The 23,975-nt window shown below is 42.5% G+C and overlaps 1 protein-coding gene across 7 annotated transcripts in view; it reads right to left on the reverse strand.

Annotated features, from left to right (window-relative positions):
- Nucleotides 1-3,223: 3,223 nt before the first annotated feature.
- EPB41L3 (erythrocyte membrane protein band 4.1 like 3) overlaps nt 3,224-23,975 on the reverse strand; it is a 144,393-nt gene continuing 123,641 nt past the window's right edge. For 4 of the 7 annotated variants that reach the window (XM_070361517.1, XM_070361514.1, XM_070361516.1 and 1 more), the window contains exons 13-21: nt 23,536-23,589; nt 20,352-20,543; nt 9,437-9,559; nt 8,468-8,851; nt 7,548-7,679; nt 5,832-5,930; nt 5,322-5,402; nt 4,935-5,051; nt 3,224-3,755 (exon numbers count right to left, since the gene is read on the reverse strand). In XM_070361517.1, coding sequence (XP_070217618.1) covers nt 4,941-5,051; nt 5,322-5,402; nt 5,832-5,930; nt 7,548-7,679; nt 8,468-8,851; nt 9,437-9,559; nt 20,352-20,543; nt 23,536-23,589 — 1,176 coding nt within the window. In that variant the 3' untranslated portion in view covers nt 3,224-3,755; nt 4,935-4,940. The remainder of the gene's footprint in view (nt 3,756-4,934; nt 5,052-5,321; nt 5,403-5,831; nt 5,931-7,547; nt 7,680-8,467; nt 8,852-9,436; nt 9,560-20,351; nt 20,544-23,535; nt 23,590-23,975) is intronic. The other 3 variants (XM_070361519.1, XM_070361518.1, XM_070361520.1) reach the window with 2 other exon arrangements.

The raw sequence follows: 23,975 nt of genomic DNA on the forward strand, positions 1-23,975 counted from the left end.
GGCTGAGCTCCATGCTGGCTCCACTGCGCAGAAACCGTGGAAGGAGGGCTATTGCCTGGTCTTAGCCATTTGCTCTGTGACTCCAGAGAAAACATGAAGATTTTGGAGGACTCAGCAACTCCACAACGAATGTTTCTGCACATCCCTGTGTGATTAGCATGGAACTGCAGGTCATCAGCAGGCTGGACCACAAGGGGCTTCCTGGGTGGCTCAGCTGGTAAAGAATGCAGGAGATGCAAGAGACTCAGGTTTGATCCCTGGGTTGGGATGATCCCCTGGAGAAGGAAATGCTAACCCACCCCAGTATTCTTATCTGGGAAATCCCATGAACAGAGGAGCCTGGCAGGCGACAGTCCATGGGGTTGCAGAAGTCAGACAGGACTGAGTGAGCAGGCACACAGGCTTGCACACAGGCCACCAGTGGCTGGACCACAATGCCTTTAGGTTTGTAACTTGCTCTGCTCGTTTGAGAGATTCATAAATTCCTGTTTTCTTATGACGCTGGACCTGAATTTTTGAGCAAATTGAGAAGCAAGCATTTATTTTCTGGGAGGCAAGTAGGTAACCGGAGTGGAATTCTTCAGTTTCTGCAAGTGTAATAGCTAGGGTCTTTTAGACGCCTTGTTCAGTCACTAAGTTGTGTTCAACTCTTTGCGACCCCATGGACTGCAGCACGCCAGGCCTCCCTGTCCATCACCAACTCCCGGAGTTTACTCAAACTCATGTCCATTGAGTTGGTGATGCCATCCAACCATCTCATCCTCTGTTGTCCCCCCCTCCTCCTGCCCTCCATTCTTCCTAGCATCGGGGTCTTTTCCAGTGAGTCGACTCTTCACATCAAGTGGCCAAAGTATTGGAGTTTCAGCTTCACCATCAGTCCTTCTAATGAATATTCAGGGTTGATTTTCTTTAGGAATTGACTGGTTTGATCTCCCTGCTGTCCAAGGGACTCTCAAGAGTCTTCTCCAACACCACAGTTCAAAAGCATCAATTCTTCGGCGCTCAGCTTTCTTTGTGGTCCAACCCTCACATCCATGAGACTATTGGAAAAACCATAACTCTGACTATATGGACCTTTGTCAGCAAGGTGATGTCTCTGCTTTTTAGTATGCTGTCTAGGTTGGTCATGTTATAAAGTAATGGAAAGCAGATAGAGATTTTGGTACTAGAAGTGGGCACTGCTGTCACAGCAGTATGTGACAGTGATCTGGAATAGTAGAAGGAAGCTGGAAAAAGTCTGAGAAGCACGTTAGAAGGAAAAGAAAGCTGAAAACATGTAGCTTCCTTGACAATGTATAATTTCATAAAAATGAGTAAGCCCTTACTGCTGAGGGCAGAGGAACATAAAATGCTAGGTTTGGTAAACACAGCAATACATACAGCATGGTGACTATAATAATTAATACCATATTATTAACATATATTTAAAGGTTAAGAGAGTAAACTTTAAAAGTTCTCATCACAAGAAAAAAAATTGTGCTGTGTATGGTGACAGCAGTGACTGGATTTATGGTGGGTTTATATTCACAACATATACAAAATATGAAATCATGATATTGTACCCTGAAAATAATATGTAAATTATACCTCAATGAAAATTTCAGAAAAATAAATAAAACCAGGAACACAGGTACAACTTGGATAAAAGTCAGCAGACCAGGTGCTGGCATCTTTGGGAGGCCACTTGCCATTTTCCTATCAGTAAAAATGTTAACTTTTCTCAAGATAATTTTGGACTGGCTTCAAGCACAATTAAAATGATGCTTCAGTTCCTAAAATGAACACTTAGTATTCATAGTAAAGACAGACTGAGGACTTCAGAGAGAAATAAGAATCTGACTCCCTCAATAGGGCTGAGATATGTGGTCAAATAGGGCTTCCCAGGTAAAGAATCCACCTGCCAATGCAGGAGACACAGAGTCAATCCCTGGGTTGGGAAGATCCCCCGGAGGAGGGCACAGCAACCCACTCCAGTATTCTTGCCTGGAGAATTCCATGGGCAGAGGAGCCTGGCAGGACACAGTCCAGGGGTTTGTGAAGAGTCGGACACCACTGAGCAACGTAACACAATAAATGTGGTCAAATATATTAATAATATTCTGGAAAAAAAATTTAATGATGAGTTTTTTTTAAGTTGGGAAGTGAGGGACGAAGTATCAGTGGATACACTCAGGCGTTAGGTGGGCAGCTGGCAACAGAAAGTCTGATTCTTAGTCCCCGGCACTCAAGGAGCTTGAGGTGAATGAGCCGCGGGAACACACGTGGGGCCTGCAGACCGGCCTCCTCATCTGCTCAGCTCTGGTGCTAATGCAAGACAGAGGTGTCTCTCCGGTAGAATTAAAAGCCCCCAGAAGCACTGGGTTTTCAACAGAGCCTCCCTTCTAACAGAAAAGCAAAAACTGTGAAAACGAGGTTCTGTGATACTCGTTGTACTTTTCCAGGCTTCCATAGGCAACCCAACATTTATCTACACGTATTTTGTTCACCATCTCTCTGTACTTTTTATCCTGGAAAAAAGACAGGCTCTCTCTATCCTGCAGATGAATGAGGCCTTTGATGTCATGCAAATGTTAGCTCTGGGCCAAATGCGTCTGATCCTGAAAGTATTACACGTAGAGAATTAGAGATTTAAATGCATTGACCATTTTTATTTTGCTATGCGGAAACATACATTCACCAGGGGCTGTGCGATGCAGTTGACAGTGAAATGGAGAATATATCTTCTTGAAGGCTATTTATAACTCAATGCTAGATAGTTTAATTACAGTGGAAATTCTGTACAGTTTAAGGCTTGGCTCTGAACTAGATTGTAAATATGGACCAGATTTGGAAATAAAACACTTTTTTCAAGTAAAAAAAGAAAATTAAAAAAAAATACAAGGAAGGAGAAATGAAGAAAGAAAAAACAAAAGCAACTGAAGCCCAACGAGTTTTCCTGGAGTGAAGTCTCATCATTACAGTAAACTAACAAAAATACCAGTTTTCTTTCCAAAATAATGACATTTTACATATTTAGGACTCGTCAGGGTACCCTGGGAAGCTTTCCAGACTGAACACGGACCAAAGCAGACGACAGGGAAGAAATCACATTAATATGCTAAAATCAGTACTACCTTGTAACGAATTAAATTAGATTACACAAAGCAGGATTGTGAGCATTAAATATTTCCAGAGAGTCATTACTGTTGATGGGTGAGAGTAATAAACCAGAGGAAACAAATAACAAGATTCAAGTTGTTTACTGAATAAACTCGGTTATTGGCACATCTAATCTGGGAAAAACCTGACACAGCGGACCTAGACAGCTTCTAGCAGTTTAGGGTAATCTTCGTTGATCTGTAAACAAAAGATGTGTCACCTAAGAAATTGCAGTTTTGTTTAGACTTTAACCATCATCAGCTATGAAAGGCATGGACTGTTTCGTGTGTTACATGAGATCACGGTTTCTATTGTTGGTTATGAACGTGCAGGTGGAGCTGAGAACGGAGACACGGTGTGAAAAGTAAAAATGCTGCTCTTTTTGTAACTGTATTGTTGCTTCATGCAATATTGGTTTAGTGGTGCTGATTCAGATTGCTTTATTATGGGAAGATCTCTCTGCCAGTGTCTTTATTAAATGGTCAAAGTCAGTTCTTCTGGATTGAAATTGTCCACAGGCAGATACAAGTCAGTGGGTTAGAAGAGGGAACGCCATATAGATTCTGGTTTTTCCTAATGGTTTGCATGACTGGCTTCGTGTACAGCCTAGGTTATTCCTGTAGAAGAGAGATTTGATCAGTTACTCATTTGAGAATATATGAGAGTTTCCCTCAGACTGAAGTCAGGTGGCAAGTATCTTACAAGGTTATTAAATGCTCTTCTGGACAAGATACTGTAAAACACCAGTGTATGTCATGGATAGGCTTCTTCTGAAATAACCTCATCATTACCCAAGTGGCTGACCTCACTGAAGAGAAACTTTTTCTTTTTTTGCTTTCCTTCTTAATTTGAATATGATGAGTGCATTTTATATTTTTCCTTTGAGAGAAGCCACTTTATCAATCTAGGTTTCTTAAACCAATGTTAGAGAACTAACTTCCTTTACACAGGTAGAGCATTTAAGAGACTTTTATTACATAACCAAGTGTGCAAGGAGCTGCATTCAGCACTCAAAGCCCTCCAAGGATGTTCAGTGCTCATCAAGTTCTGGTGGGCGGGTTAGTATGCATGACAAGTCTGAGCACACACACGAGATTCGGTCTGCTTGTGATTCTGGCCAAACAGCAGCTGGAAAGGCATGCATTTCCTGAAGGAAAGCAGGACCACAAGACTGCATTTTTGCCTCCTCCTGAGACACAGTGCTACGCTCGGGGGAAAAAAAAAATTCCCAAAGAATATAGGAAAATAGATAACATCCACAGTGAGAGTGAGTGGTTTGGTTTCAAATTGTAAAACAAAGCAAAACAAAAGCTTAAACAGGCCAGAACCAAACACAGTTGAAGAAGCAGCTAACAATGGGATAATGCTGGCATCAGAATGGGCGTCATTTCATTCCCCTAGTTTTTGGAACGCACAAATTGCACCTCTCAGAACAAAACCATATTAGAGCTGATTAGGCTACATGGCCAGTGAAATAAAACAAACATGACCTTTCAGACCTGGCTAATGAGAGGAGCATGGACTAAAAGGAAGACATGCAGGACCAGGCAAGCAGACTCTGCTTTCTCTTTATCCTCTAACTGGCAGGGGGGACATCAAAAGTCCATAGTATGGAGCCTGTAAATCTGAAACAAACCAGTATCCGCAAACCAATTCTCCATCCTCTTGATACCCAGCCCTGAAAATGCCAGTGAGAGAAAAAGGAGAAAAGGAGGAGGTGAAGGGAGGGAGAGAGGGAAGCCCCGGGCCACATGCCAGCCGAGGCCAAGCCTGGAGAAGCAGCACCCGCCTCTTACCTGGGCTCAGTCTTCTCCATCCTCCGGGCTGATCTCTGTCTCTTTATGGACCACTACTTTGGTCACTGACATGTCAGGATGCTGCTCTTTGGCCTCTTTAATTGCCTGAGCCAGCGCCTATCCCCGGGAGATCACAGGAGGGCAGAGACAAAAAGGAGGTGGAACATGCATGATCAGAGCAAGGAGGAGACTCACGAGCTGGATCTATCTACACAATTCACAAATGGAGCGCAACGACCGCCAAGGGGCTTATACGCTGTGTGCTGGGAAGTTAACTCGGAAACCGTTCCACTACAGGCTGGACTGAGGGCAGCTCTGGGCGAAGTAGGGCCAGCTGGTGTTTCTCGTGGCTCCCCGCCAGGGCATCCACCCTCTCTCACGAGATACCTGGTCATGGTCAATGTCCGCATCTCCAGTGATGACGATTCGCTTCTCAATCCTCGTCTCTGAAATGCCTCCTTTCACAGTCTGAAAGCAACAGACAAGTGTTATGACTTTACCATCCCTGTTGACTGGGGGAAATGGTAGAAAATGCTGACTCAGCTTTAAGTAGCTTCATTTATTCTTTAAAAGTGGACACGGACTCCTATGGCAGTTATTTACAACCGTTAATTTCAGAAGTGAAGACAGAATAGATTCCTTTGGGTTTGGCTGGCTGGTGTTTCTGAAACGTCTGTCATATGCGAAGCAAGGGAGCTGGTACTACGCCAAGGGCGTTGGAACACATGTTCCTAAGCAGAACTCGGCAGGTGAGGCTAGAAGCATCAGAAACACAGCAGCTGTGAGAGCTCCAAGGCAGTGCCTGGCATCCTGGTGTTCATGTAGCTGCCTGCAGGTGCAGCGCAACCTGGGGGTTCTGCACGGACACCTCCCTGGATCTGTTCCCAGTCCACTTACTTTGGTGATGTGGGTGGTGGTCGTGGTGCTGGTGGTTTCAGATGTGATGGTCTGCGCGCTCATGAGCACACCTGGCTCCAAGTCAGCACCGAGATCGACCTAAGCAAGCCAAGCAGGAGACACGACACATTACCTCTCCAGGACGCCTGCTCTGTTGCTTGAGGGCATGGTGATGACTTAGTTATCTGCACAATCTCTGTGCTTCCCTGATAGCCCTGAGCGCTGCCACTGACTCTAGACTGGACCAAACACGGCCGCTGTGAACTATTATTAAAAGCCAGGACTACAAAAGATCAAAATATAAGAAAATCCTTCTTGGGAGGTCCCTGGTGGTCTAGCAGTTAGGATTAGATGCTTTCACTGCAGTGCTCCAGATTCAACCATTGGAAGAAGAACTGAGATCCTACACGCTGTGCTGCGCAAACAAGTCAAAAGAAAAAAATTCTACCCAACCAATCCTAAAGGAAATCAACCATAGATAATCACTGGAAGGACTGATGCTGAAGCTGAAGCTCCAATACTTTGGCCATTACACCTGATGCAAAGAGCTGACACATTGGAAAAGACCCCGATGCTGGGAAAGATTGAAGGCAGGAGGAGAAGGGGATGACAGAGGATGAGACAGTTGGATGACATCACTGATTCAACAGATGTTGAGTTTGAGCAAACTCCAGGAGAGAGTGGACAGTGAAGGACAGGGAAGCCTGGTGTGCTGCAGTCTCTGGGGTTGCAGAGTTGGACACAACTTAGCAACTGAACAACAACAACCACCACCTTATTTATGAGATTTATGTGGGAAGTTTGTAGAGGATGTGGCACATAATAGGCTTACTAAATGGTCACTATTGTTAAAAACAACAAAAACAAAAAAAACACAGGACTTCAGAAGTGTAAGCAGGGGCTGGTGGAACTAGCGCTTTTCCTTATCTAAACAATGAGGGAGATAAGATTTCTGAGCCTCTTTCTACATTTTGGCTTCCCTCATAGCTCAGTTGGTAAAGAATCCACCTGTAATGCAGGAGACCCCGGTTCGATTCCTAGGTTGGGAAGATCTGCTGGAGAAGGGATAGGCTACCCACTCCAGTATTCTTGGGCTTTCCTTGTGGCTCAGCTGGTAAAGAATCCACCTGCAATGTGGGGAGACCTGGGTTCAATCCCTGGGTTGGAAAGATCCCCTGGAGAAGGGAAAGGCTACTCAACTCCAGTTTTCTGGCCTGGAGAATTCCACGAGCTGTATAGTTGGGGTTGCAAAGAGTTTGACATGACTGAGTGACTTTGACTTCACGTCTACATTTTCAGACATGTGAAGACCTGCTTAAGTCACCTGCTCTTCCTTGATCAGTAATAAAGTTACAATTATTGCACTGTTTTTGATAGAGACAATTGGGTCCTCTGAGTCTTCTCATAGATTCAGTATCATGTAATTACACTTAGGGCTTCCATGGTAGCTCAGACAGTAAAGAATCTGCCTGCAATGCAGGAGACCCAGATTCAATCCCTGGGTCGGGAAGGTCTCCGGAGAAGGGAATGACTACCCACTCCAGTATTCTTGCCTGGAGAATCCCATGGACAGAGAAGCCTGGCAGGTTACAACCCATGGGGTTGCAAAGAGTTGGACATGACTGAGTAACACTTTCACTAATTACGCTTAGGTGCACGAAGTCATGCATGGGGTAAAACAGGTGCCAGGGCTCTGGGCTTCATAGACTGTCTTACCTGTGATGATTCATATGTTATGGTTTTTGTTTCTGTGTGAACTACTGGCACTTCCTTGGTAGAAATTTCTAGCTTTACTTCTCCTGGTGAAACGCTGCCAAAGCTGATGGTTTCTGTCTTCACAGTTGAAGACTATACCAACGGGAAGGAAGCAGAGTGGTTCTTAAATTTTGCACAGACACATATATTTTCCCCCTCCCCTCTTGGTGGCTATATAAGCACAGGTTAGTATGAAATAAATGTTTATGTATTACATGGGGGTAAGTTGGGGAATGAGGCATAAAACAGATATATGTGAGTCTCCCAGAATTCATATGGAATGTTCCAGGTAAAGGAAAACATTTTGAAGGAAATTGAAAAAACACCCACATTTTTATATTCCCTCTTTTCTATCTCAAGAACTAATTTTAATAGATTAAAAACCATAAATTAGCCTTTTATTGAATAACTTCTTAGAGAAAAGGAGCAAGTAATAAGACATTGAACCACCCCTGCCTACATATACTTCTGGAATCTCAATAAAAGAAAAGAAAGAATAAATTCTAGCACTTGGTACTTGGGCAAGCCTGGCTATGGCCCTTCTGGATAAGTATACTGATCAGAAATAGATCTATCAAGTTTTCTGATATCTTGGCTGGCCATGCATCTCCCAGGTTTCCTGCCAATTACAGTAATTACAAGAGTAAGAACCATTTCCTGGAACTGTAGATTATTAATCATCATAATCTATGTTTGCATGTGATCCCAAAGATGAAAACCAGCACAGAGACCCACAATTGCCATGCAAGAAGGCAGTTAAGAGGAGAAACAAACTGCTCTTGGAAAAGGAAGAAAATTATCAACACATAGCCCCGCCTTTACACTTAACTAAATTTTAGGGACTTGCTTTAGTGCTACAAGGAATATTAACTATTAGTTACCTCAAAATGAGGTTTTTGTTCCAAAGTTTCTGAAACGTGGACGGCTGCAGTCTGCTCCTCCTCTGGCTCACAGGAAGCAGTGGCCATTTCGTCCTGCTCCACAACAACTTTATCGGCCACCTCCCCTTTCTCCTCCTTTGCCCCCTCAGTAAGAGCCGAGCCCTCCTTCTCTTTTGCGCCAGAAGCATCAGCAGGTGCTGCCTGGGTCGCAGTGTCCGCGTCATCTCCAGCCACGTAACAAGCATCCCCGCTCGCATGCACATTCATCACGTGTCTCTCCTCCACCAGCACCGTTTCCTGCACAACCTTCTCTACACTCGGTGGCTGGGGCTGCTGGGCTGTTTCCGTCTCTATATCGCTGGACTCCATCTTGGTTTCTGTTTGCTGCATGGGAAAAAAAAAAATTGTGGCGTCAGCATGACTTTCCACCAAGAAAAGGTCAAAAGGCAAAAAAAACAAAAGAAGCCGCTCACTGGGGTACCTGTGCTTATACCCGGCAGCACTGACAGAAAATATAATTTAGCTTTCATCCCCCCCACCAGAATCTCTGATACCCCAAAACACACACTCAAACTTGTGCTGCTCCTTTGGGATGTCGCAAAAGAAACAGAATGCTGTATGAAATGCAATTGAAAAATCAAAACAAAACGAAAGCATTGGGGCACATGCCTATCAGTCTCGGCGGCTTCTCCAGACCTAACAGATGACATAAGATGCTTTAAAAATTAAATGCTGTTAAAATGTGTCAGCAAGATTACTTTCTGAACATCTGAAGTATGTTCTTATAATGGAACTGAAGACATGTGATGTATATGTGAGGCAGGCGCAGAGGGGTGGAAGTGAAGACCCTCTTAGGTATTTAAGGCAAAGCCACCTGGATAGAAAACACACACACACACACATCAAAAAAGCATAAAGAAAAGGCAAAAAGGCAGAGAGGGGACACGGGGCATGGAAACAAATGGCCACCTGCACCCAGCTTTGAGAAGTGGAAGTGACCGCGCCTATGAACTCTGTCGGTTTTCTCGCGGACTCTAATAAGCTGAGGATTTCTGAGCCGTCCATGAGCTTTTCGCCAGAAGTCTGTTTGGTCTGAGTGAACAGAGAAATGGAGAGTCAGGCACAGTGGTTGGGACACATGTGGGCATGTACACATTCACAGCTGGTGAGACACAACGGTGGGCGTGGGACCCAGGGCGAGGGATGGCAGGAGCTACAGAAAGGGAGGGGAAACAGCCAGTCATCAGGGTGAGCAGGGGCTCTGGTTCGGGAAAGCAGAGAGAGTTCCTGGGTTGGGGCGGTGCCGGGTGAAGCCGATCCTTTCCTGGCCCCGCAAGGCCGGCAGCACCACCCCACCTCGGGGACAAGAGCTGAAATAAAACGGCAGGTGTCTCAAGGTGCACGTCGGACGGCGTGGTGACTTTTAACCATGAAAACAACCAAAAAGCTTGGGTTGGCGGCTCTCAACATAAGCCAAACAGCCAGAGAAACGGAAAGGCTGGGGTGGAAGGGCTGCCTCTGCAAACAGTCATGCTGGAATCGGAAACGGCGGCCCAAAGGCGGCCCCGGTTACCACGACTTGGGATGCAGCTGACTCGGTGACGACATAACGGGCAGTGGCGACAGTGACGGCCGGCTCCTGCGAGTACCTCCACTCGGACAGGCTCTTCTTGCGGGGACCAAAGGGCCCCACCTTCAAGGCCTCGGCCTCGGGCTCCGCTCGGCCCAGTCGTGGGCCCTCCAGGCCAGCATCCCTCCTGGACACCTGGGCTTTCCCCACAGCATCGTCCTCCGGGCTCTGCCGTCGGGACTCGGCTTCCTTGATGGGGGCCAGCGACTCTGACAGCCTCCGCTTTGGGGTGTGGACCTCAGCCCCTCTCCTGGCCCTGTCCTCGGTCACAGCTCTGAGGACCTCGAACTCAGCCAGGACAAGGGGGGTCTTTATGGACTCGGCCAGTCCCCGCTCCACAGTGGAGGGTGACACCACCTTCTCGCCTTCTCTGCCTTTTCCAGTCATCGTGACAATTTTTCCGGACACGGTGTCATAGGACTTTCCGAGAGTGTATATCTTCTGCTTGTTCTCTTCCTTCAAGTGCATTTCTTGGGCCAAGTCTTCGAAGCTCTGCACTTCCATGGTGCTCGATCCTAAGAGGTCGGTGGGGATGTCACCAGTTCTACTGCTCAAGGTCACCACCTTGTACGTCACAGTCTTTTTCGAATCACCATCAGCTACCTCAGTGGGCACTTTGTCTACAATAACCCAATCCTCTGTGCCCTATATTTGAAATATAAAAGCTAAATTAGAAATTCTGATGGTATTTCATTTCTAAAATAAGAATCCTTTAAAAAAGGCAATCTAGATGAGAGCTACACTCGGGTCTGGGAGGTGAGTGTCCAGGGCAGGGGTTGTGATCTATTAATTACGGCTGCAATCTCTTCTCATCTGAAATGTATTAACTCTAGCCTTCAACTCAGAGTACGGTCTATTGTAGACCTGCAATTTCAGATTTCTTGAAACACTTTAGTGGTAAATTTTGCAAGGAATATATCTGATCTTGTACTCAATGTCTGATCATTTTGTATTTCAAGATTATAAAACCTTTTTGAAGCTGTTGTACATGTTATTCAGCTTTACTCAGGTGGACACAGAAAAGACTGTTTTCCATGTGAAATAGAACACTGCACTTCACATCTGTTGTTCTCACAAAGTACGTGCCAGCATTTCCACAAACTTCTGTGAAAATCATTTTCCGTGTTTGTGAATTATATTTCCTTATATGGGTGCTGGAATCCACTCTAGCACTTATTATCCATAAATAGAGTGCACCTGTGTTCCAGGCATGGTAATGAACCATTTCCCACTGTTAGCACATTGTTCAGAGCCTCTTAAAAAAATTGGCTATACTTGTCTGCACACTGTTCCGAACTTATTTACAACCAAAGTTCATTGTCTCAGGAGTTTCTTTGACAGTTTCCTTAGTGTTAGTCCCAAAAAGGCAGAAGAAATGGGAGTTATGAAACTTCTGTATTTGGGAAGCCTATGCAGAGGTTAGCAGGTGACTTAGTCTAACAGGTTACAGAGGGAAGAGAAACCAAGCCAGGAGCAGGGAGTGCCTTGCTTGACATTTTGATCTCGGATGTTTTTTACTTTCTTATTTATCCTTGCCTGAAAACTTTAAGCTAGAATTGGAGGGGGTGGGGCTTAAGAAAGAAGATTACAGACCCATCTATAGACTGGTGCTGGATTAAATGCAATGAATTGAAAAATAACCTCAAGGGTCGACGGGACAGTTTTCTGGAAAATGATTTGACGAGAGGTAACCACAGAGATTGCTGAGTCTCCTTCCTGAATTTTCTGTGTCACACTCCGCTAGTGGGAAAACCAATAAAAGTTCAGAACTTTCAAAGTCAATCAAGGTCATCTGAATTACCATGGCTCTATGGGTGAAAGAGACAGTAAAAAGGCCCAATAATATCATTACAAACTATAATCATGATGCTTCAATGACCAAACACAGACATAATCACTGAGAAGCAAAGGCCACAAAGAAACGATGGCTAACGGATAACCAAAATAGTAAGAAAATTCCCTATTTTCCCTCCCCGGAATCTAGGCAAAAATGATATACCTACCTTGGTGGCAAGCAAGGTAAGTTTTAAAAGGAAAAACTAAAGATATTTGAATGACACTGAAATCTGAAGAGCAATTCCCTCTGATTCCTTACTGTTTGTTTTTTACCTGAGACTCAAAGAATGGAGAGCTTCCTTGCTGCAAAAATAGAACCTTTTCTGAAATCTCCCTTTCTTCTTCAGTCTGTTTGAATAAAGGGGGTTGGGTGGGAGAGGAGGAAGCAGACAGTTTCCAAAAAAGCAAGTTAGGAAGACAGCTCTTTTCTTGTGCTACACATATAATAGTCATTCATTTCTTTTCCCCAGAAGAATTACTGTCTGTTAATTTGGAAAATTAATGTCAAAGTTGAATAATTATTTCCAAAGTGAAACAGATTATTCTGTGACTCTCTCGTGTTTTTAGAACTCAAACATTTCTCATTTCTACAAACACAGAACATGCAAGGGTGGAATAAAGGACTTCCTGGAGTCTCAATAGGTGCTTATATGGCTGTCATCTGCAATACTGTAGAAATGAGTATTCAAATGAAAATGCTAAGATTAAGAAAAATAAGTTGGGAATAAATCCTCACTTCCATTTCTGACAAATTCTTGATCATATTCTGCACTGAAGAGCTGCCTGATGCAGAGGAAGGAAATGCACATGGATCACTGTATTACCTACTAATCTGAAATACCCAGCCTAGCTTGAGGTCTTTACTCTACAGATAAACATAAAATATTCTCAAGATTATAGCTTTATTTGAACTTTTATAACATGGTGAGTAATTCTGAAAAGTCAGCTTCAGAATATCTTGGTGAAGAATTAAGTACTTCAAATCGTACTCATCTTTAACATATAAACTTAAGAAAAACATTACACATGTCATGTTAAAATAGGTGTTTTCCTTTCACCTGTTTTTCTTTCTTTAGTATTAAAAATGCATAATTCAAGGGACAATACATTAATTACTGAGCCTGTGTCTCTGCACAGGCTCGGTAGCTAATAAAACTCCACAGAATAATGATAGAAAGGACATTTTAGTAAAGCCATTTAAAAATAATAACAGAGTTCAGAGTATCTAGATGAACGGAACTTTGAAAATAAACCTTCTTGCTGTTTGTTAAACAGTATAATTTTATCAGAGGTATTTAAAATTCCTATGTATGTGTTTACAAAGCTTTCAGTACTCTACTTAATCATTTTCCTGCAAGAGGTTATAGAGGAGCATCTGGAATGTTCTCCAGAAGGGCCTGCTGACAGATTCTGATAGCACTGCTCTCAGATGCTCCTTTTAAATAAGGAACAAAGAAGACGTTTTGAAGGGGAAAAAAAATTTCTGTCCTGCCCCATTTTGGAGAAAGATATTGGAAGAGACAAAATGTACCCTGTGGCATCATTAAATGTGGATTTATGCTTTAAACTTTCAATCAGAGCCTCTTTTTCCAACAGAAATAAGAAACAGGAAGGAAAGGTTGAAATTATAGGTACTTTTCAGAATACCAAGACTAGGCTTCTAATTATAATCACTGAGCTAAATGTTTTTCCTAGGATGAAAGCGTAAAAAAAAAGACCCAGCAGCAGGAAAACAGTGGTTTTCAGCATATCCTGTTACCTGACATCAACTAATTTAAAAACGTCTGTGTCTGTAATTAAAAATGTCCACATGGTCTGCATTCAGAACTGTGCCTATACGTATATATACACCCTATAACAGAAAAGGGTAACATGAGGGGACAAGTATTACCATAAATCCTATGTATGATCGACTCCAACCCAGTGAGTTTGACTAAAGAGAAGTGAAGAGTTATTGATAAAGAAAAGCTAGTGATTGAGACATTTACTAGGGGTTAAGACAGAGTCTGCCTGCAATGCAGGAGACCAGGGTTTGATCCCTGGGTAGGGAAGATCCCCTGGAGAAGGAAATGGTAACCCACTCCAGTACTCTTGCCTGGAAAATCCTATGGATGGAGGGGCCTGGTGGGATATAGTCTATGGGGTCTGAAAGAGTTGAACCCAACTGAGCGACTTCACTTTCAAGACAGAGTCAGATGCACACTCTATTTCATTTAGTTACTTAAACATTCATGTCTGTGTCATAATTGGTACACAAGGCCCTATAGTGGCCTGCAAAATTCACAGAGCTGTTACTCGCTCATAAGGGTCTCTATGGAGCTGTGACTTTCATTTCTGCTTAGGTTGAGGGTTCTCAAATTTGGTTGTGCATTACAATTATGTGGAGAGCTTTTAAGTAAGATGAAGGTGAAAGAGGAGACTGAAAAAGTTGGCTTAAAACTCAACATTCAGAAAACGAAGATCATGGCATCTGGTCCCATCACTTCATGGGAAGTAGATGGGGAAACAGTGGAAACAGTGTCAGACTTTATTTTTTTGGGCTCCAAAATCACTGCAGATGGTGACTGCAGCCATGAAATTAAAAGATGCTTACTCCTTGGAAGAAAAGTTATGACCAACCTAGATAGCATATTCAAAAGCAGAGACATTACTTTGCCAACAAAGGTCCGTCTAGTCAAGGCTATGGTTTTTCCAGTGGTCATGTACGGATGTGAGAGTTGGACTGTGAAGAAAGCTGAGCGCCAAAGAATTGATGCTTTTGAACTGTGGTGTTGGAGAAGACTCTTGAGAGTCCCTTGGACTGCAAGAAGATCCAACCAGTCCATTCTGAAGGAGATCAGCCCTGGGATTTCTTTGGAAGGAATGATGCTAAAGCTGAACTCCAGTACTTTGGCCACCTCATGCGAAGAGCTGACTCATTGGAAAAGACTCTGATGCTGGGAGGGATTGGGGGCAGGAGGAGAAGGGGACGACAGAGGATGAGATGGCTGGATGGCATCACTGACTCGATGGATGTGAGTCTGAGTGAACTCTGGGAGTTGGTGATGGACAGGGAGGCCTGGTGTGCTGCGATTCATGGGGTTGCAAAGAGTTGGACACGACTGAGTGACTGAACTGAACTGAACTGAATGTGTGAAGTGCACCTCTAATTAAATCAGACTCTGATGCAGAACCCAGGTATCAGTAGTTTAAAAGTCTTGTAGGTGATCCAGAGTTGCACCCCAAAGTCTAAATGCAAAGTCACAGAAGTCAGATTCAGAGAATAAAGATGATTCTCTCTAGCATGTATAGATGATCCATGGTGAATGGATTTTTCTTTTTTTGCCCAATTTAAGGGCCATCTGAGACCTGAATAGCAAAAGTAAACTTGGATAAGAAAGCAGAAAAGTGCATAGAGCTGATTCTAGGTATTCATGACAATTATGGTCTATACAGTTGCCATGAACACTGAATCAGTGAACACTGGACTAGTGAATGCTGAACCATGGCTCCTAAGGGAAAGACAGTCAGGTTCCTGGGTGCCTCTGGCCATGAAATTTTCATCAACTGATCAATGCATAACCTTGTTTTATGTGTGTTTCTGTTTAAAGACCACTTCTTTAATATATATTATTGATCCATTAACACTGAACTCACAGTCAGCAGCACTGTAACTTAATCCTGAACAAAGCTTACCTAACACACATATTTTCCTATAAGGAACATCACAGCCTTCCTGTACTTGGGAATACTAGAGAGCACTTTGGCGCTATGCCTGGAGGTCATTTTAGACAGCAAAAATCACCAACAAGAACATAAAAAAGCAAAAACGTGGCATTCAACAGGCTTTGAAAAGGACACCTGCTTACAGTATGAGACATGAAACTTGTTACCTGTTCAACCTTATCTGGGAATGCCTTGAGCAACTATTTATTTTTTAACCATTTGGCACCTGTCTGCAAATTATCATGAAAATGTTTAGTATTTTAGGATTACAATAAATTTCAGTGAGTAGTTGAATGTGCACAATCTGGAATCCATGAATAGGGAGGGTTGATCGTGCTAAGCTTGCTGCTACTGCTGCTAACTCACTTCAGTCGTGTCCGACTCTGTGCGACCCCATAGATGGCAGCCCACCAGGCTCCCCCATCCCTGGGATTCTCCAGGCAAGAACACTGGAGTGGGTTGCCATTTCCTTCTCCAATGCATGAAAGTGAAAAGGGAAAGTGAAGTCGCTCAGTCATGTCCAACTCTTAGTGACTCCATGGACTGCAGCCTACCAGGCTCCTCCATCCATGGGGTTTTCCAGGCAAGAGTATTGGAGTGGGGTGTGCTAAGCTTATATACCAGTAAAACTGCCTGCCACCTTAAAAAAGGGGACAGCACTGGCAGTGTATAACTGCTAACCTGTATTGCACTGTGGTTAGAATGTGGAAATTCTCAGTATTCAAATAACCACAAAGGAATATTCCCCTGGTGGCTCAGATGGTAAAGAATCTGCCCACAATGTGGGAGACCAGAGTTCAATCCCTGGATCGGGAAGCCCCCTGGAGATGGAAATGGCAACCCACTCCAGTATTCTTGCCTGGAAAATTTCATGGACTGAGGAACCTGGCGGGCTACAGTCCATGGGGTCACAAAGAGTTGGACCCAACTGAGCCACTAACACTTTCACTATTCCCCTGATACGGACTAGGCCTGTGACTGCATCACAAAAAGGCTGCCATGGGACGTATCTGTGGACAGAAGATGTAGCGGACACCCTTCACATCTCATCCATCTACCCTCCATTCCATGGGTTCTATGTGCGGGTTTGTCTGGTTTACAAAGTTCAGGAGGATTTGCTATCATTTGCTTCTTTGGGGCATCGTGGCCTCTTGTCTGCTGTGAACTCAAACATTTGAAACGTGAAACAACTGGCAATAAAATTCACACTTTACATTAAACATACATTACATTCTAAGAATATGATCCCATTACTACCTCATTGTATTTCCAACACCTAATTTTCTTAATTGTTCATAAGTTGGTAGCAAAAGAGATTTACTTAGGGTTCGACCACCATAGATAAAGAAAAAGATGGTTCATTAAAAATCAGGGGTCATTATATTATCTTTCCAAAACAACACTGTATCACTGAGATTGCCAAAAAAAAGTCCAACTAAGCTTGGGGTCACTAAATCAAAGTTCCTTTACCCTTCTGACACAAATAATATTACTTTGAGATGTCACTTAAAAAAATTAAGTTAAATACCTTCTTTTAGAAATAATTAGACGTCTTTCTAAAACTGGCCAATTACTGTTTTAATTAATTTTAAGTGAGATACATTAAACAAATGGGTAAGATCAAATGAGTAATTTATCTAGAAAAATATCTCACCTCTAAGATGAATATCTTCTGTTTATGTGTTTTTAAACAAATATGCTTTGCATATGCCTAGCAGCTGGGAGGACACTATTATCTTTTGTGCTTTTCACACAACCAATAATGAAAGCCATGTTAAGTCTGAATATAGAAATGAAGAATTTGAAAGATAAGAACTTGCAGGGTTGTTCTTAGGGCTGTCTCCAGGGCCCTCAAATGAGTATAAACTGGGTGTCATCCTACTGGGGAGAAGTGTTAGATGGAAGCCCCCAAGGCAAGGGAAGTGGGCACAGCCCTGACTGCCCAGCCCAGGAAGGACCACTCTTCTGGGACTTGAAGCTACTTAGAGCTGCTTTCTCAGAGCCCCTTTGATAAAAGAGTTGATAACCCCTGTTTCTAAGAAGCTCTTCTTTATATCCAGCAAGTCTTCCTATAGTGTCTTCCCTTCTGGGTGGTAGAGAAGCCCTGAGGTACACCATCTGTATAACCGCTCAACAGACACTTGAACGCAGTTACAAAGTCAGCTGCTGATGCCTGGGCTATGGAAACCAAGTGCTTGCTCTTCTGCAGAGGACGTCTTTCCTCCACCCTTTAATCCTTTTGTAAAAAAAATCCTTTCTTAGGTCTATTGCAGTTTCTCTGCATCAACAAGGACAAGGCAAGGACATGGCAGCCGTATCCATGTCAAGTTTAGTATTTCAAACCATCACCTCTTAAGTCATTAACGTTCTTTGGATTCATCAATGGGCTTCCCTGATAGCTCAGGCCGTAAAGAATCTGCCTGCAATGCAGGAGATACAGGTTCAATCCCTGGGTCAGGAAGATCCCCTGGAGGAGGAAATGTCAACCCATTCCAGTTTTCTTGCCTGGAGAATTCCATGGACAGAGGAGCCTGGTGGGCTATAGTCCATGGGGTCGAAAAGAGTTGGACACGACTGGGATCATCAATGTTATTCTCAAAGAATTAGAGGATTTAATAAGCAAAAAGAATTTCTTTTACAAGTCTAATGGCCTAGACTTCTACAGCCCCTGGTTTATTATCACCACTCTAACTTTTCCAAGCACACTACCTGAACCTCCATTCAGAGAGCCTGCTACCTCCCAAGTCCTTAAGTGACAGCAGAGGAAGAGAGGCTTGACTTTTTCAGTGGCAATTTATTTTGTGCTTTTGTAACTTAATCCAGTATCTGTCATCTTCAGAGCCAGTGTGTCCTTCCTTATTTCCAGCCCTTATAGAAATACGGTGAGCTATATGTAGAATAGCTAGTGTGAAGTTACTGTATAACACAGGTTGCTCCTGGTGCTCTGTGACAACTTAGAGTGGTGGGATGGGGTAGGGTGTGGAAGGGAGGCTCAAAAGGGAGGGGCCATCTGTATCCTTATGGCTGATTCACACTGTTGTATGGCAGAAACCAATGCAACATTACAAAGCAATTATCCTCCAATTTAAAAAAAATATAAAACTAATAAATAAAAAAGAAATAGGGTAAATCAAATTTGACCAATGATGATAAAACTAATCTGACCATAACTCATGAATGACAGTCTTACTAATACAGGAACTACAATATTTAAATCAATCTGGAAAATCTGAAACTTTTTGTTGTGAAACTCTAAACAATCTGAATGAAACTTGCAATGCAGGCAACTCGGTTCGATTCCTGAGTTCGAATCCTGGGTCAGGAAGATCCCCTGGAGAAGGAAATGGCAATCCACTCCAGTATTCTTGGCTGGAAAATCCCATGGACAGAGGAACCTGGTGGGCTACAGTCCATGGGGTTGCAAGAGTCGGACACGACTTAGTGACTAAACCACCACCACCACCAATGGTACAAGAATATTTTGGTCACTGGACTTTTCATTTATTCTGCATAAAAAGGCCTTTTTCAAAATGATTGAAATGGAGATACATCTTGTCATTTTTTAAAAAGTGGGACTGGAACTGTCAAGAAAGTCAGGATTGTGGTCACTTTAGATAAACAGCTTTCAAAGGAAGTTTAGAAAATGACTAATACCTAAGCATTGCATATAGACTCCTGCTTAAAAAGGAGTTTTCTCCCATAAAGGCCTAAGTTTTAATTTTATTCTGTTCTATCCCATCTTCCTGGACAAATGTCTTTCAAGAAAGGAATCTTGGTAAGAAATAACTTAATCAATGTGATGCTAGAAAGAAGCTGATTTTAAAAATGACTTCTTTTGATAGACAGATAAAGAAAGATGACGTGTAATGGTCTACAGTCAGATTAGTTCCACTGCCACTGTGGGTCCTACATCAGGGGAGCCTTGAAGTTACACCAGCTGAGTCCTCTCGCCGAACATTTAAAGAGAGTATTTGTTCTATGTGGAAAGCTCTTACTCAAAAAGACCTCTGGCGTTTACTTTCCCTCTTAAAAATCAAATAAAAACTGATTATAAATCACAATATAAATGTTTATATATATATCAGTTAAAATAACCAGTTTTAAAAACTATATATGTTATAAACAAAAATCTGGCCTTTACTTTCCCTCTTAAAAATTAAATAAAAACTCATTATAAATCATAATATAAATGTTTATATATAAGTCAGTTAAAATAACCAGTTTTTTAAAAAAGTGTATGTATATATATGTTATAAATAAAAATCAAATACCAGTAAAAGCCTAGTATAGTATTCCCAGAGGAAAATATGTCCTGAAATGTTATCAACTCCAGAACAATGTTCAAACATTAGACCATCTCAATAGGCCTCATCTTGCAAGTGATGAGAAACATTTATGGGCCTTCAGGGCGTTTCTTCAGGCAGCGAAAGTACATTCAGAAAAAGTGACAGTTAATTCATACAATAGGTCAGTGTCTTAGCTGTGAAATCTAGAACAAGCAGCCCTGCCTGCACCACAGTGTCCTCGGTCATTCCAAGGCACCATGGGATGAGATTACTCACTCCCTGGCCACCCAATCATTTTACAGGTTATACACAGACAAGGGGTGAGATTCTATACTCAGAAGCCTTCCAGATCCCTTCCCTGGAGACCCTGTAGAGGAGTGACGCTAGTGAACTGAAGACGAGTGCAGCCTGACGCCTGAATACCGACCTCTTCGGGTACCAGCGGCTCGATCATGGGCGCATCCTCCTGCCGGGCGGCTAGTCGCACGGGGGAGGTGGAAAGCCTCTTTTCCCACTCGTTCGTGATGGCAGTGTCTGTGGAGGTTTCTAAAAAGGTTCTTTTCAGCTCACTAATATTGGTCTGATGTTTCATCAGGTCGTCTTGGGTTTTATCTAGCTCCTATATTCAGAACATAGAGAATCCAACAGTCAACGTTTTACATTTGATTTCCTTTCTGCACGTGCTCGCTCTCTTTTTAAAAGTAAGGTCGTTATCTCATTAGTAGTCAAAATAAAAAAAAAAATTCTGATCAGGGTTCATGACACTACCACAAACATTCTGGTGAAAATGTGATATTTCCAAGGAAAAGCGAGGGAAAACAAAATCTCCATCACACAAGCATAAAAATCAAAAGTTTCAAAGGTCAACTGTAAAGAGTGTAATTCACACAGAACCAGAGAATTAAAATAAATACACACACAGGAAAGGGGATCTACATCTGGGGGGACAGGAAGGAATCAAAGGAAGCAGAGAAGTCAACCACACGTAGTCACAGGTGAGAACACACCCTTCATGCATCATGGTACGAGCCCACAGGTGTGCCCCTGGAGGAAAACCAACACACACGAGCATGCACTGGTATATACCAATACCAACCTCTAACATAAGATTACTATGTTTGACATACACATTTTCACCCTTTATTCGCTTAATCAGACTATTCTGAAAAAAGTGGAAAAGAAAGGAAAGGTAAGGGACATGATAAGTCACGAAAACAAGTGCCACCCTGCGCACGGCACCAACACACGGTCACCGCCACGGAGCATGCTGGAAGATCTGAACACCGGAGACCAACAGTGACTTATCGCACGCTGCTTTTTTTTTGGCTTTTGTTCCATTTTGAGTTTTCTACCTGTGCCTTGAGCTCTGCATCTTCCTCCTGGTCCGACTGCCAGCATCAAGAAAGAGTGGGAGATAAAGTCTTACCATGCCATCGACTCTGAGATCGAAGGATGGGGTCTAGATAAGCCAGCTACGCGGGGACACTTGTTTATGCTTACATTAGAGGACATTTCTTTCTTATATGTGAACCACAATGTTCTCACCCACAAATTATGAAGCTTAATGAGATGATGAGAGCAAAAGACTCCTTGCTCGGTGGGTCTTGGACGCTTCAACTTGGAGACTTCCAAGTATGACAAGCATACACCCTGTGTGGGAGGTGACAGCTAGGACTTGACGGGTTGTCCTTACATTAGAAATGGTTCAGGAAGTGTGAGGGGCCACATCAAAATTAAAGTTCACCAAACGGCTATGAATACCCAATGATGAGTGCTCTGAGTCAATCTTTCCCATAATCCTATGAGGTTAGCTATTATGATCCCCGATGTGTAGACTAGAGAAGTGAGACACACAGAACTTAACACAAAGGTTCTCACGTTAAAAAATTTCTTTAAACCTTGAATTTGTTGAGCCCACGTACTTTAAAACAAATTTAGGAAGAGGAGAGGGCTGATACTGGGTAACTAAGAAAATTAAAATAAATAAATAAACCTCCCTCAAGTCCAAAATCAACCACAAGAGGAGGTCCAGAGTGAAGTTATGGATGAGAAGCAGGTGATACTGGAGCAGGCTGCCTTCAAGGTGAGTCTGTCTGGGTTTCAATGGGGACCAGACTGTCTAACCTGAATGCCCCACTCTGAACTACTGTTACAACCAGCTCCAGATAAAAGAAGAGCTCCAATAAAAATAACGCTTTTTATTTATAAAAAGTGTTAGAGGGCTGGTGGCATGTTGACTCTACAATGGTGGTGGGTTCATAGCTCTTTGTTTTATTTTTAAAATGCATAATCTATCTATGTTACATGTCTTCACTTGCATGCTTCAAATGTAATACAAATTTTAAAACTACTAGAAAATTTAAAGTAGTATTATTAAAATATTTTTCGTTTATAGCATACGTTACGATTACAATGAAATTTGTTGAATGTATCAGTAGCTACCTGTAACTAATTCTCACAAAATTAAGATGCAATTGGGATATTTGGCATAGAAAATGATTATACTATAATCAGTTTATATGTGACTGCCTAAAAGAAACTGCTAATAATTTTCCAGTATTATCTTTAAATTAACAAATGATGATTTCCAAGTTTTGAATTGAACTCTGCCATTTCCAAAGGAAAAAAACAATTAACTCCATTTTGAAATGTTTTCCTGAAAATATTTTCAGTGAAATGATGTGTAAATACTACTTGTAATATTTTTAGTTCTTCCTAAATACCCAACTAGAAAATATTATGATTGGATAACATAAAAAACAACCTAATGTAAACACTACAGCAAAGTGAAAAATAAATTCTGTTAGCACTTTAGGAAATGAACATCTTGATTTCCACTACTAGAGATAAATATTGTTTTTTGCAGATATCTTAATTAGTTGCTGATAGAGATGATTTAAAAAACAACAAGCCATATACATATTTAATGAACCCTAAAAATTAATAAAATTAAATAATAGCACAGTTTTTCTCCTATCACTGGTCAATGTGATAATTTTTCTTTTTTCCCATAAAGTACTAACAGTAATTTGCTAATTTTCTCTTCCCTGGGGAATTAGTTTCTTCTGAGTAACCTAGACTATATCCAGACTACAAAAAATGAGTTAAGAGAAGTATTATAATTTTAATAAGCATTCTGACCATTTAGGATTTTAAAATGTATTTGTATTCAGTAAACAAGCTACTTAAATTAATTGTGACCTTCCCCCGACATCTTCCCCCTCCTATTACGGCTATCATACATAAACTTCTGGGTTAAGGGAATACATTTTTTAAAATGTATTATCAGTTTAGCCAAGAGTTTTCAAAATGCAACCCCACAACCGACAGAGCCACTGTCACCTGGGAATTTGTTAGAAATGTAAATTCTCAAGCCTACTCCAGACTTTCTTCTGAACGCGAATAGAAAACTCTAGGTGACTCTGATGCAGGCCAAAGTTTGAGAACCAGTGGGCTAGGCAGCAGAATATTTTTAACTCCTATTATTAAGGTAGCATTTCTCTCCACTCTAAATGCCAAAATGCTAAATGCAAGCTGCTAATAAACACAGAGCTGGCCCTCAGAGCATTGTCATCAGGCAACGGGCCGAGCCCCTCGGTTACAGTACCAACCTCAGTGGCGGTGGTTTCCCCATCAGCTGCCGTGTCTGTGCGCTCACTGTCCGTCTGTGGGTGGCAGAGGTGATCAGGTTCCAGGAGAAAGGCAGGAAGAGAAAACAAATCATCTGGTCAAAGCAGGTATGTCCGGGTCCGAGAGCCCAGTCCCTTTCTCTGTGCCCTGTAAAATCGCACTACCTTCCCACAAGAATGCAGGTGCAAACAAAAGCCAAAGGTAGGCCAGAGCCAGGTCCCATCAGCAGAGACACTCGGAGGAAGACCAGCAGCACACGGCCCGCCTGAACCGCAGGACGCGCGTTAGCCAGGGTGCCATGTCTGCTGCTGTGTCGTTCTCCCGCCCTTTTAACAGAAACCCCAAGAAAGATCTAAAAATGTTAAATGCAAATAAAATTGCAATCTATATATATTTTTAAAAATTCTAGTATAATAGGTCA

The sequence above is a fragment of the Bos mutus genome, chromosome 24 (genome assembly GCF_027580195.1).
Source record: "Bos mutus isolate GX-2022 chromosome 24, NWIPB_WYAK_1.1, whole genome shotgun sequence".
Lineage (NCBI taxonomy): Eukaryota > Metazoa > Chordata > Mammalia > Artiodactyla > Bovidae > Bos > Bos mutus.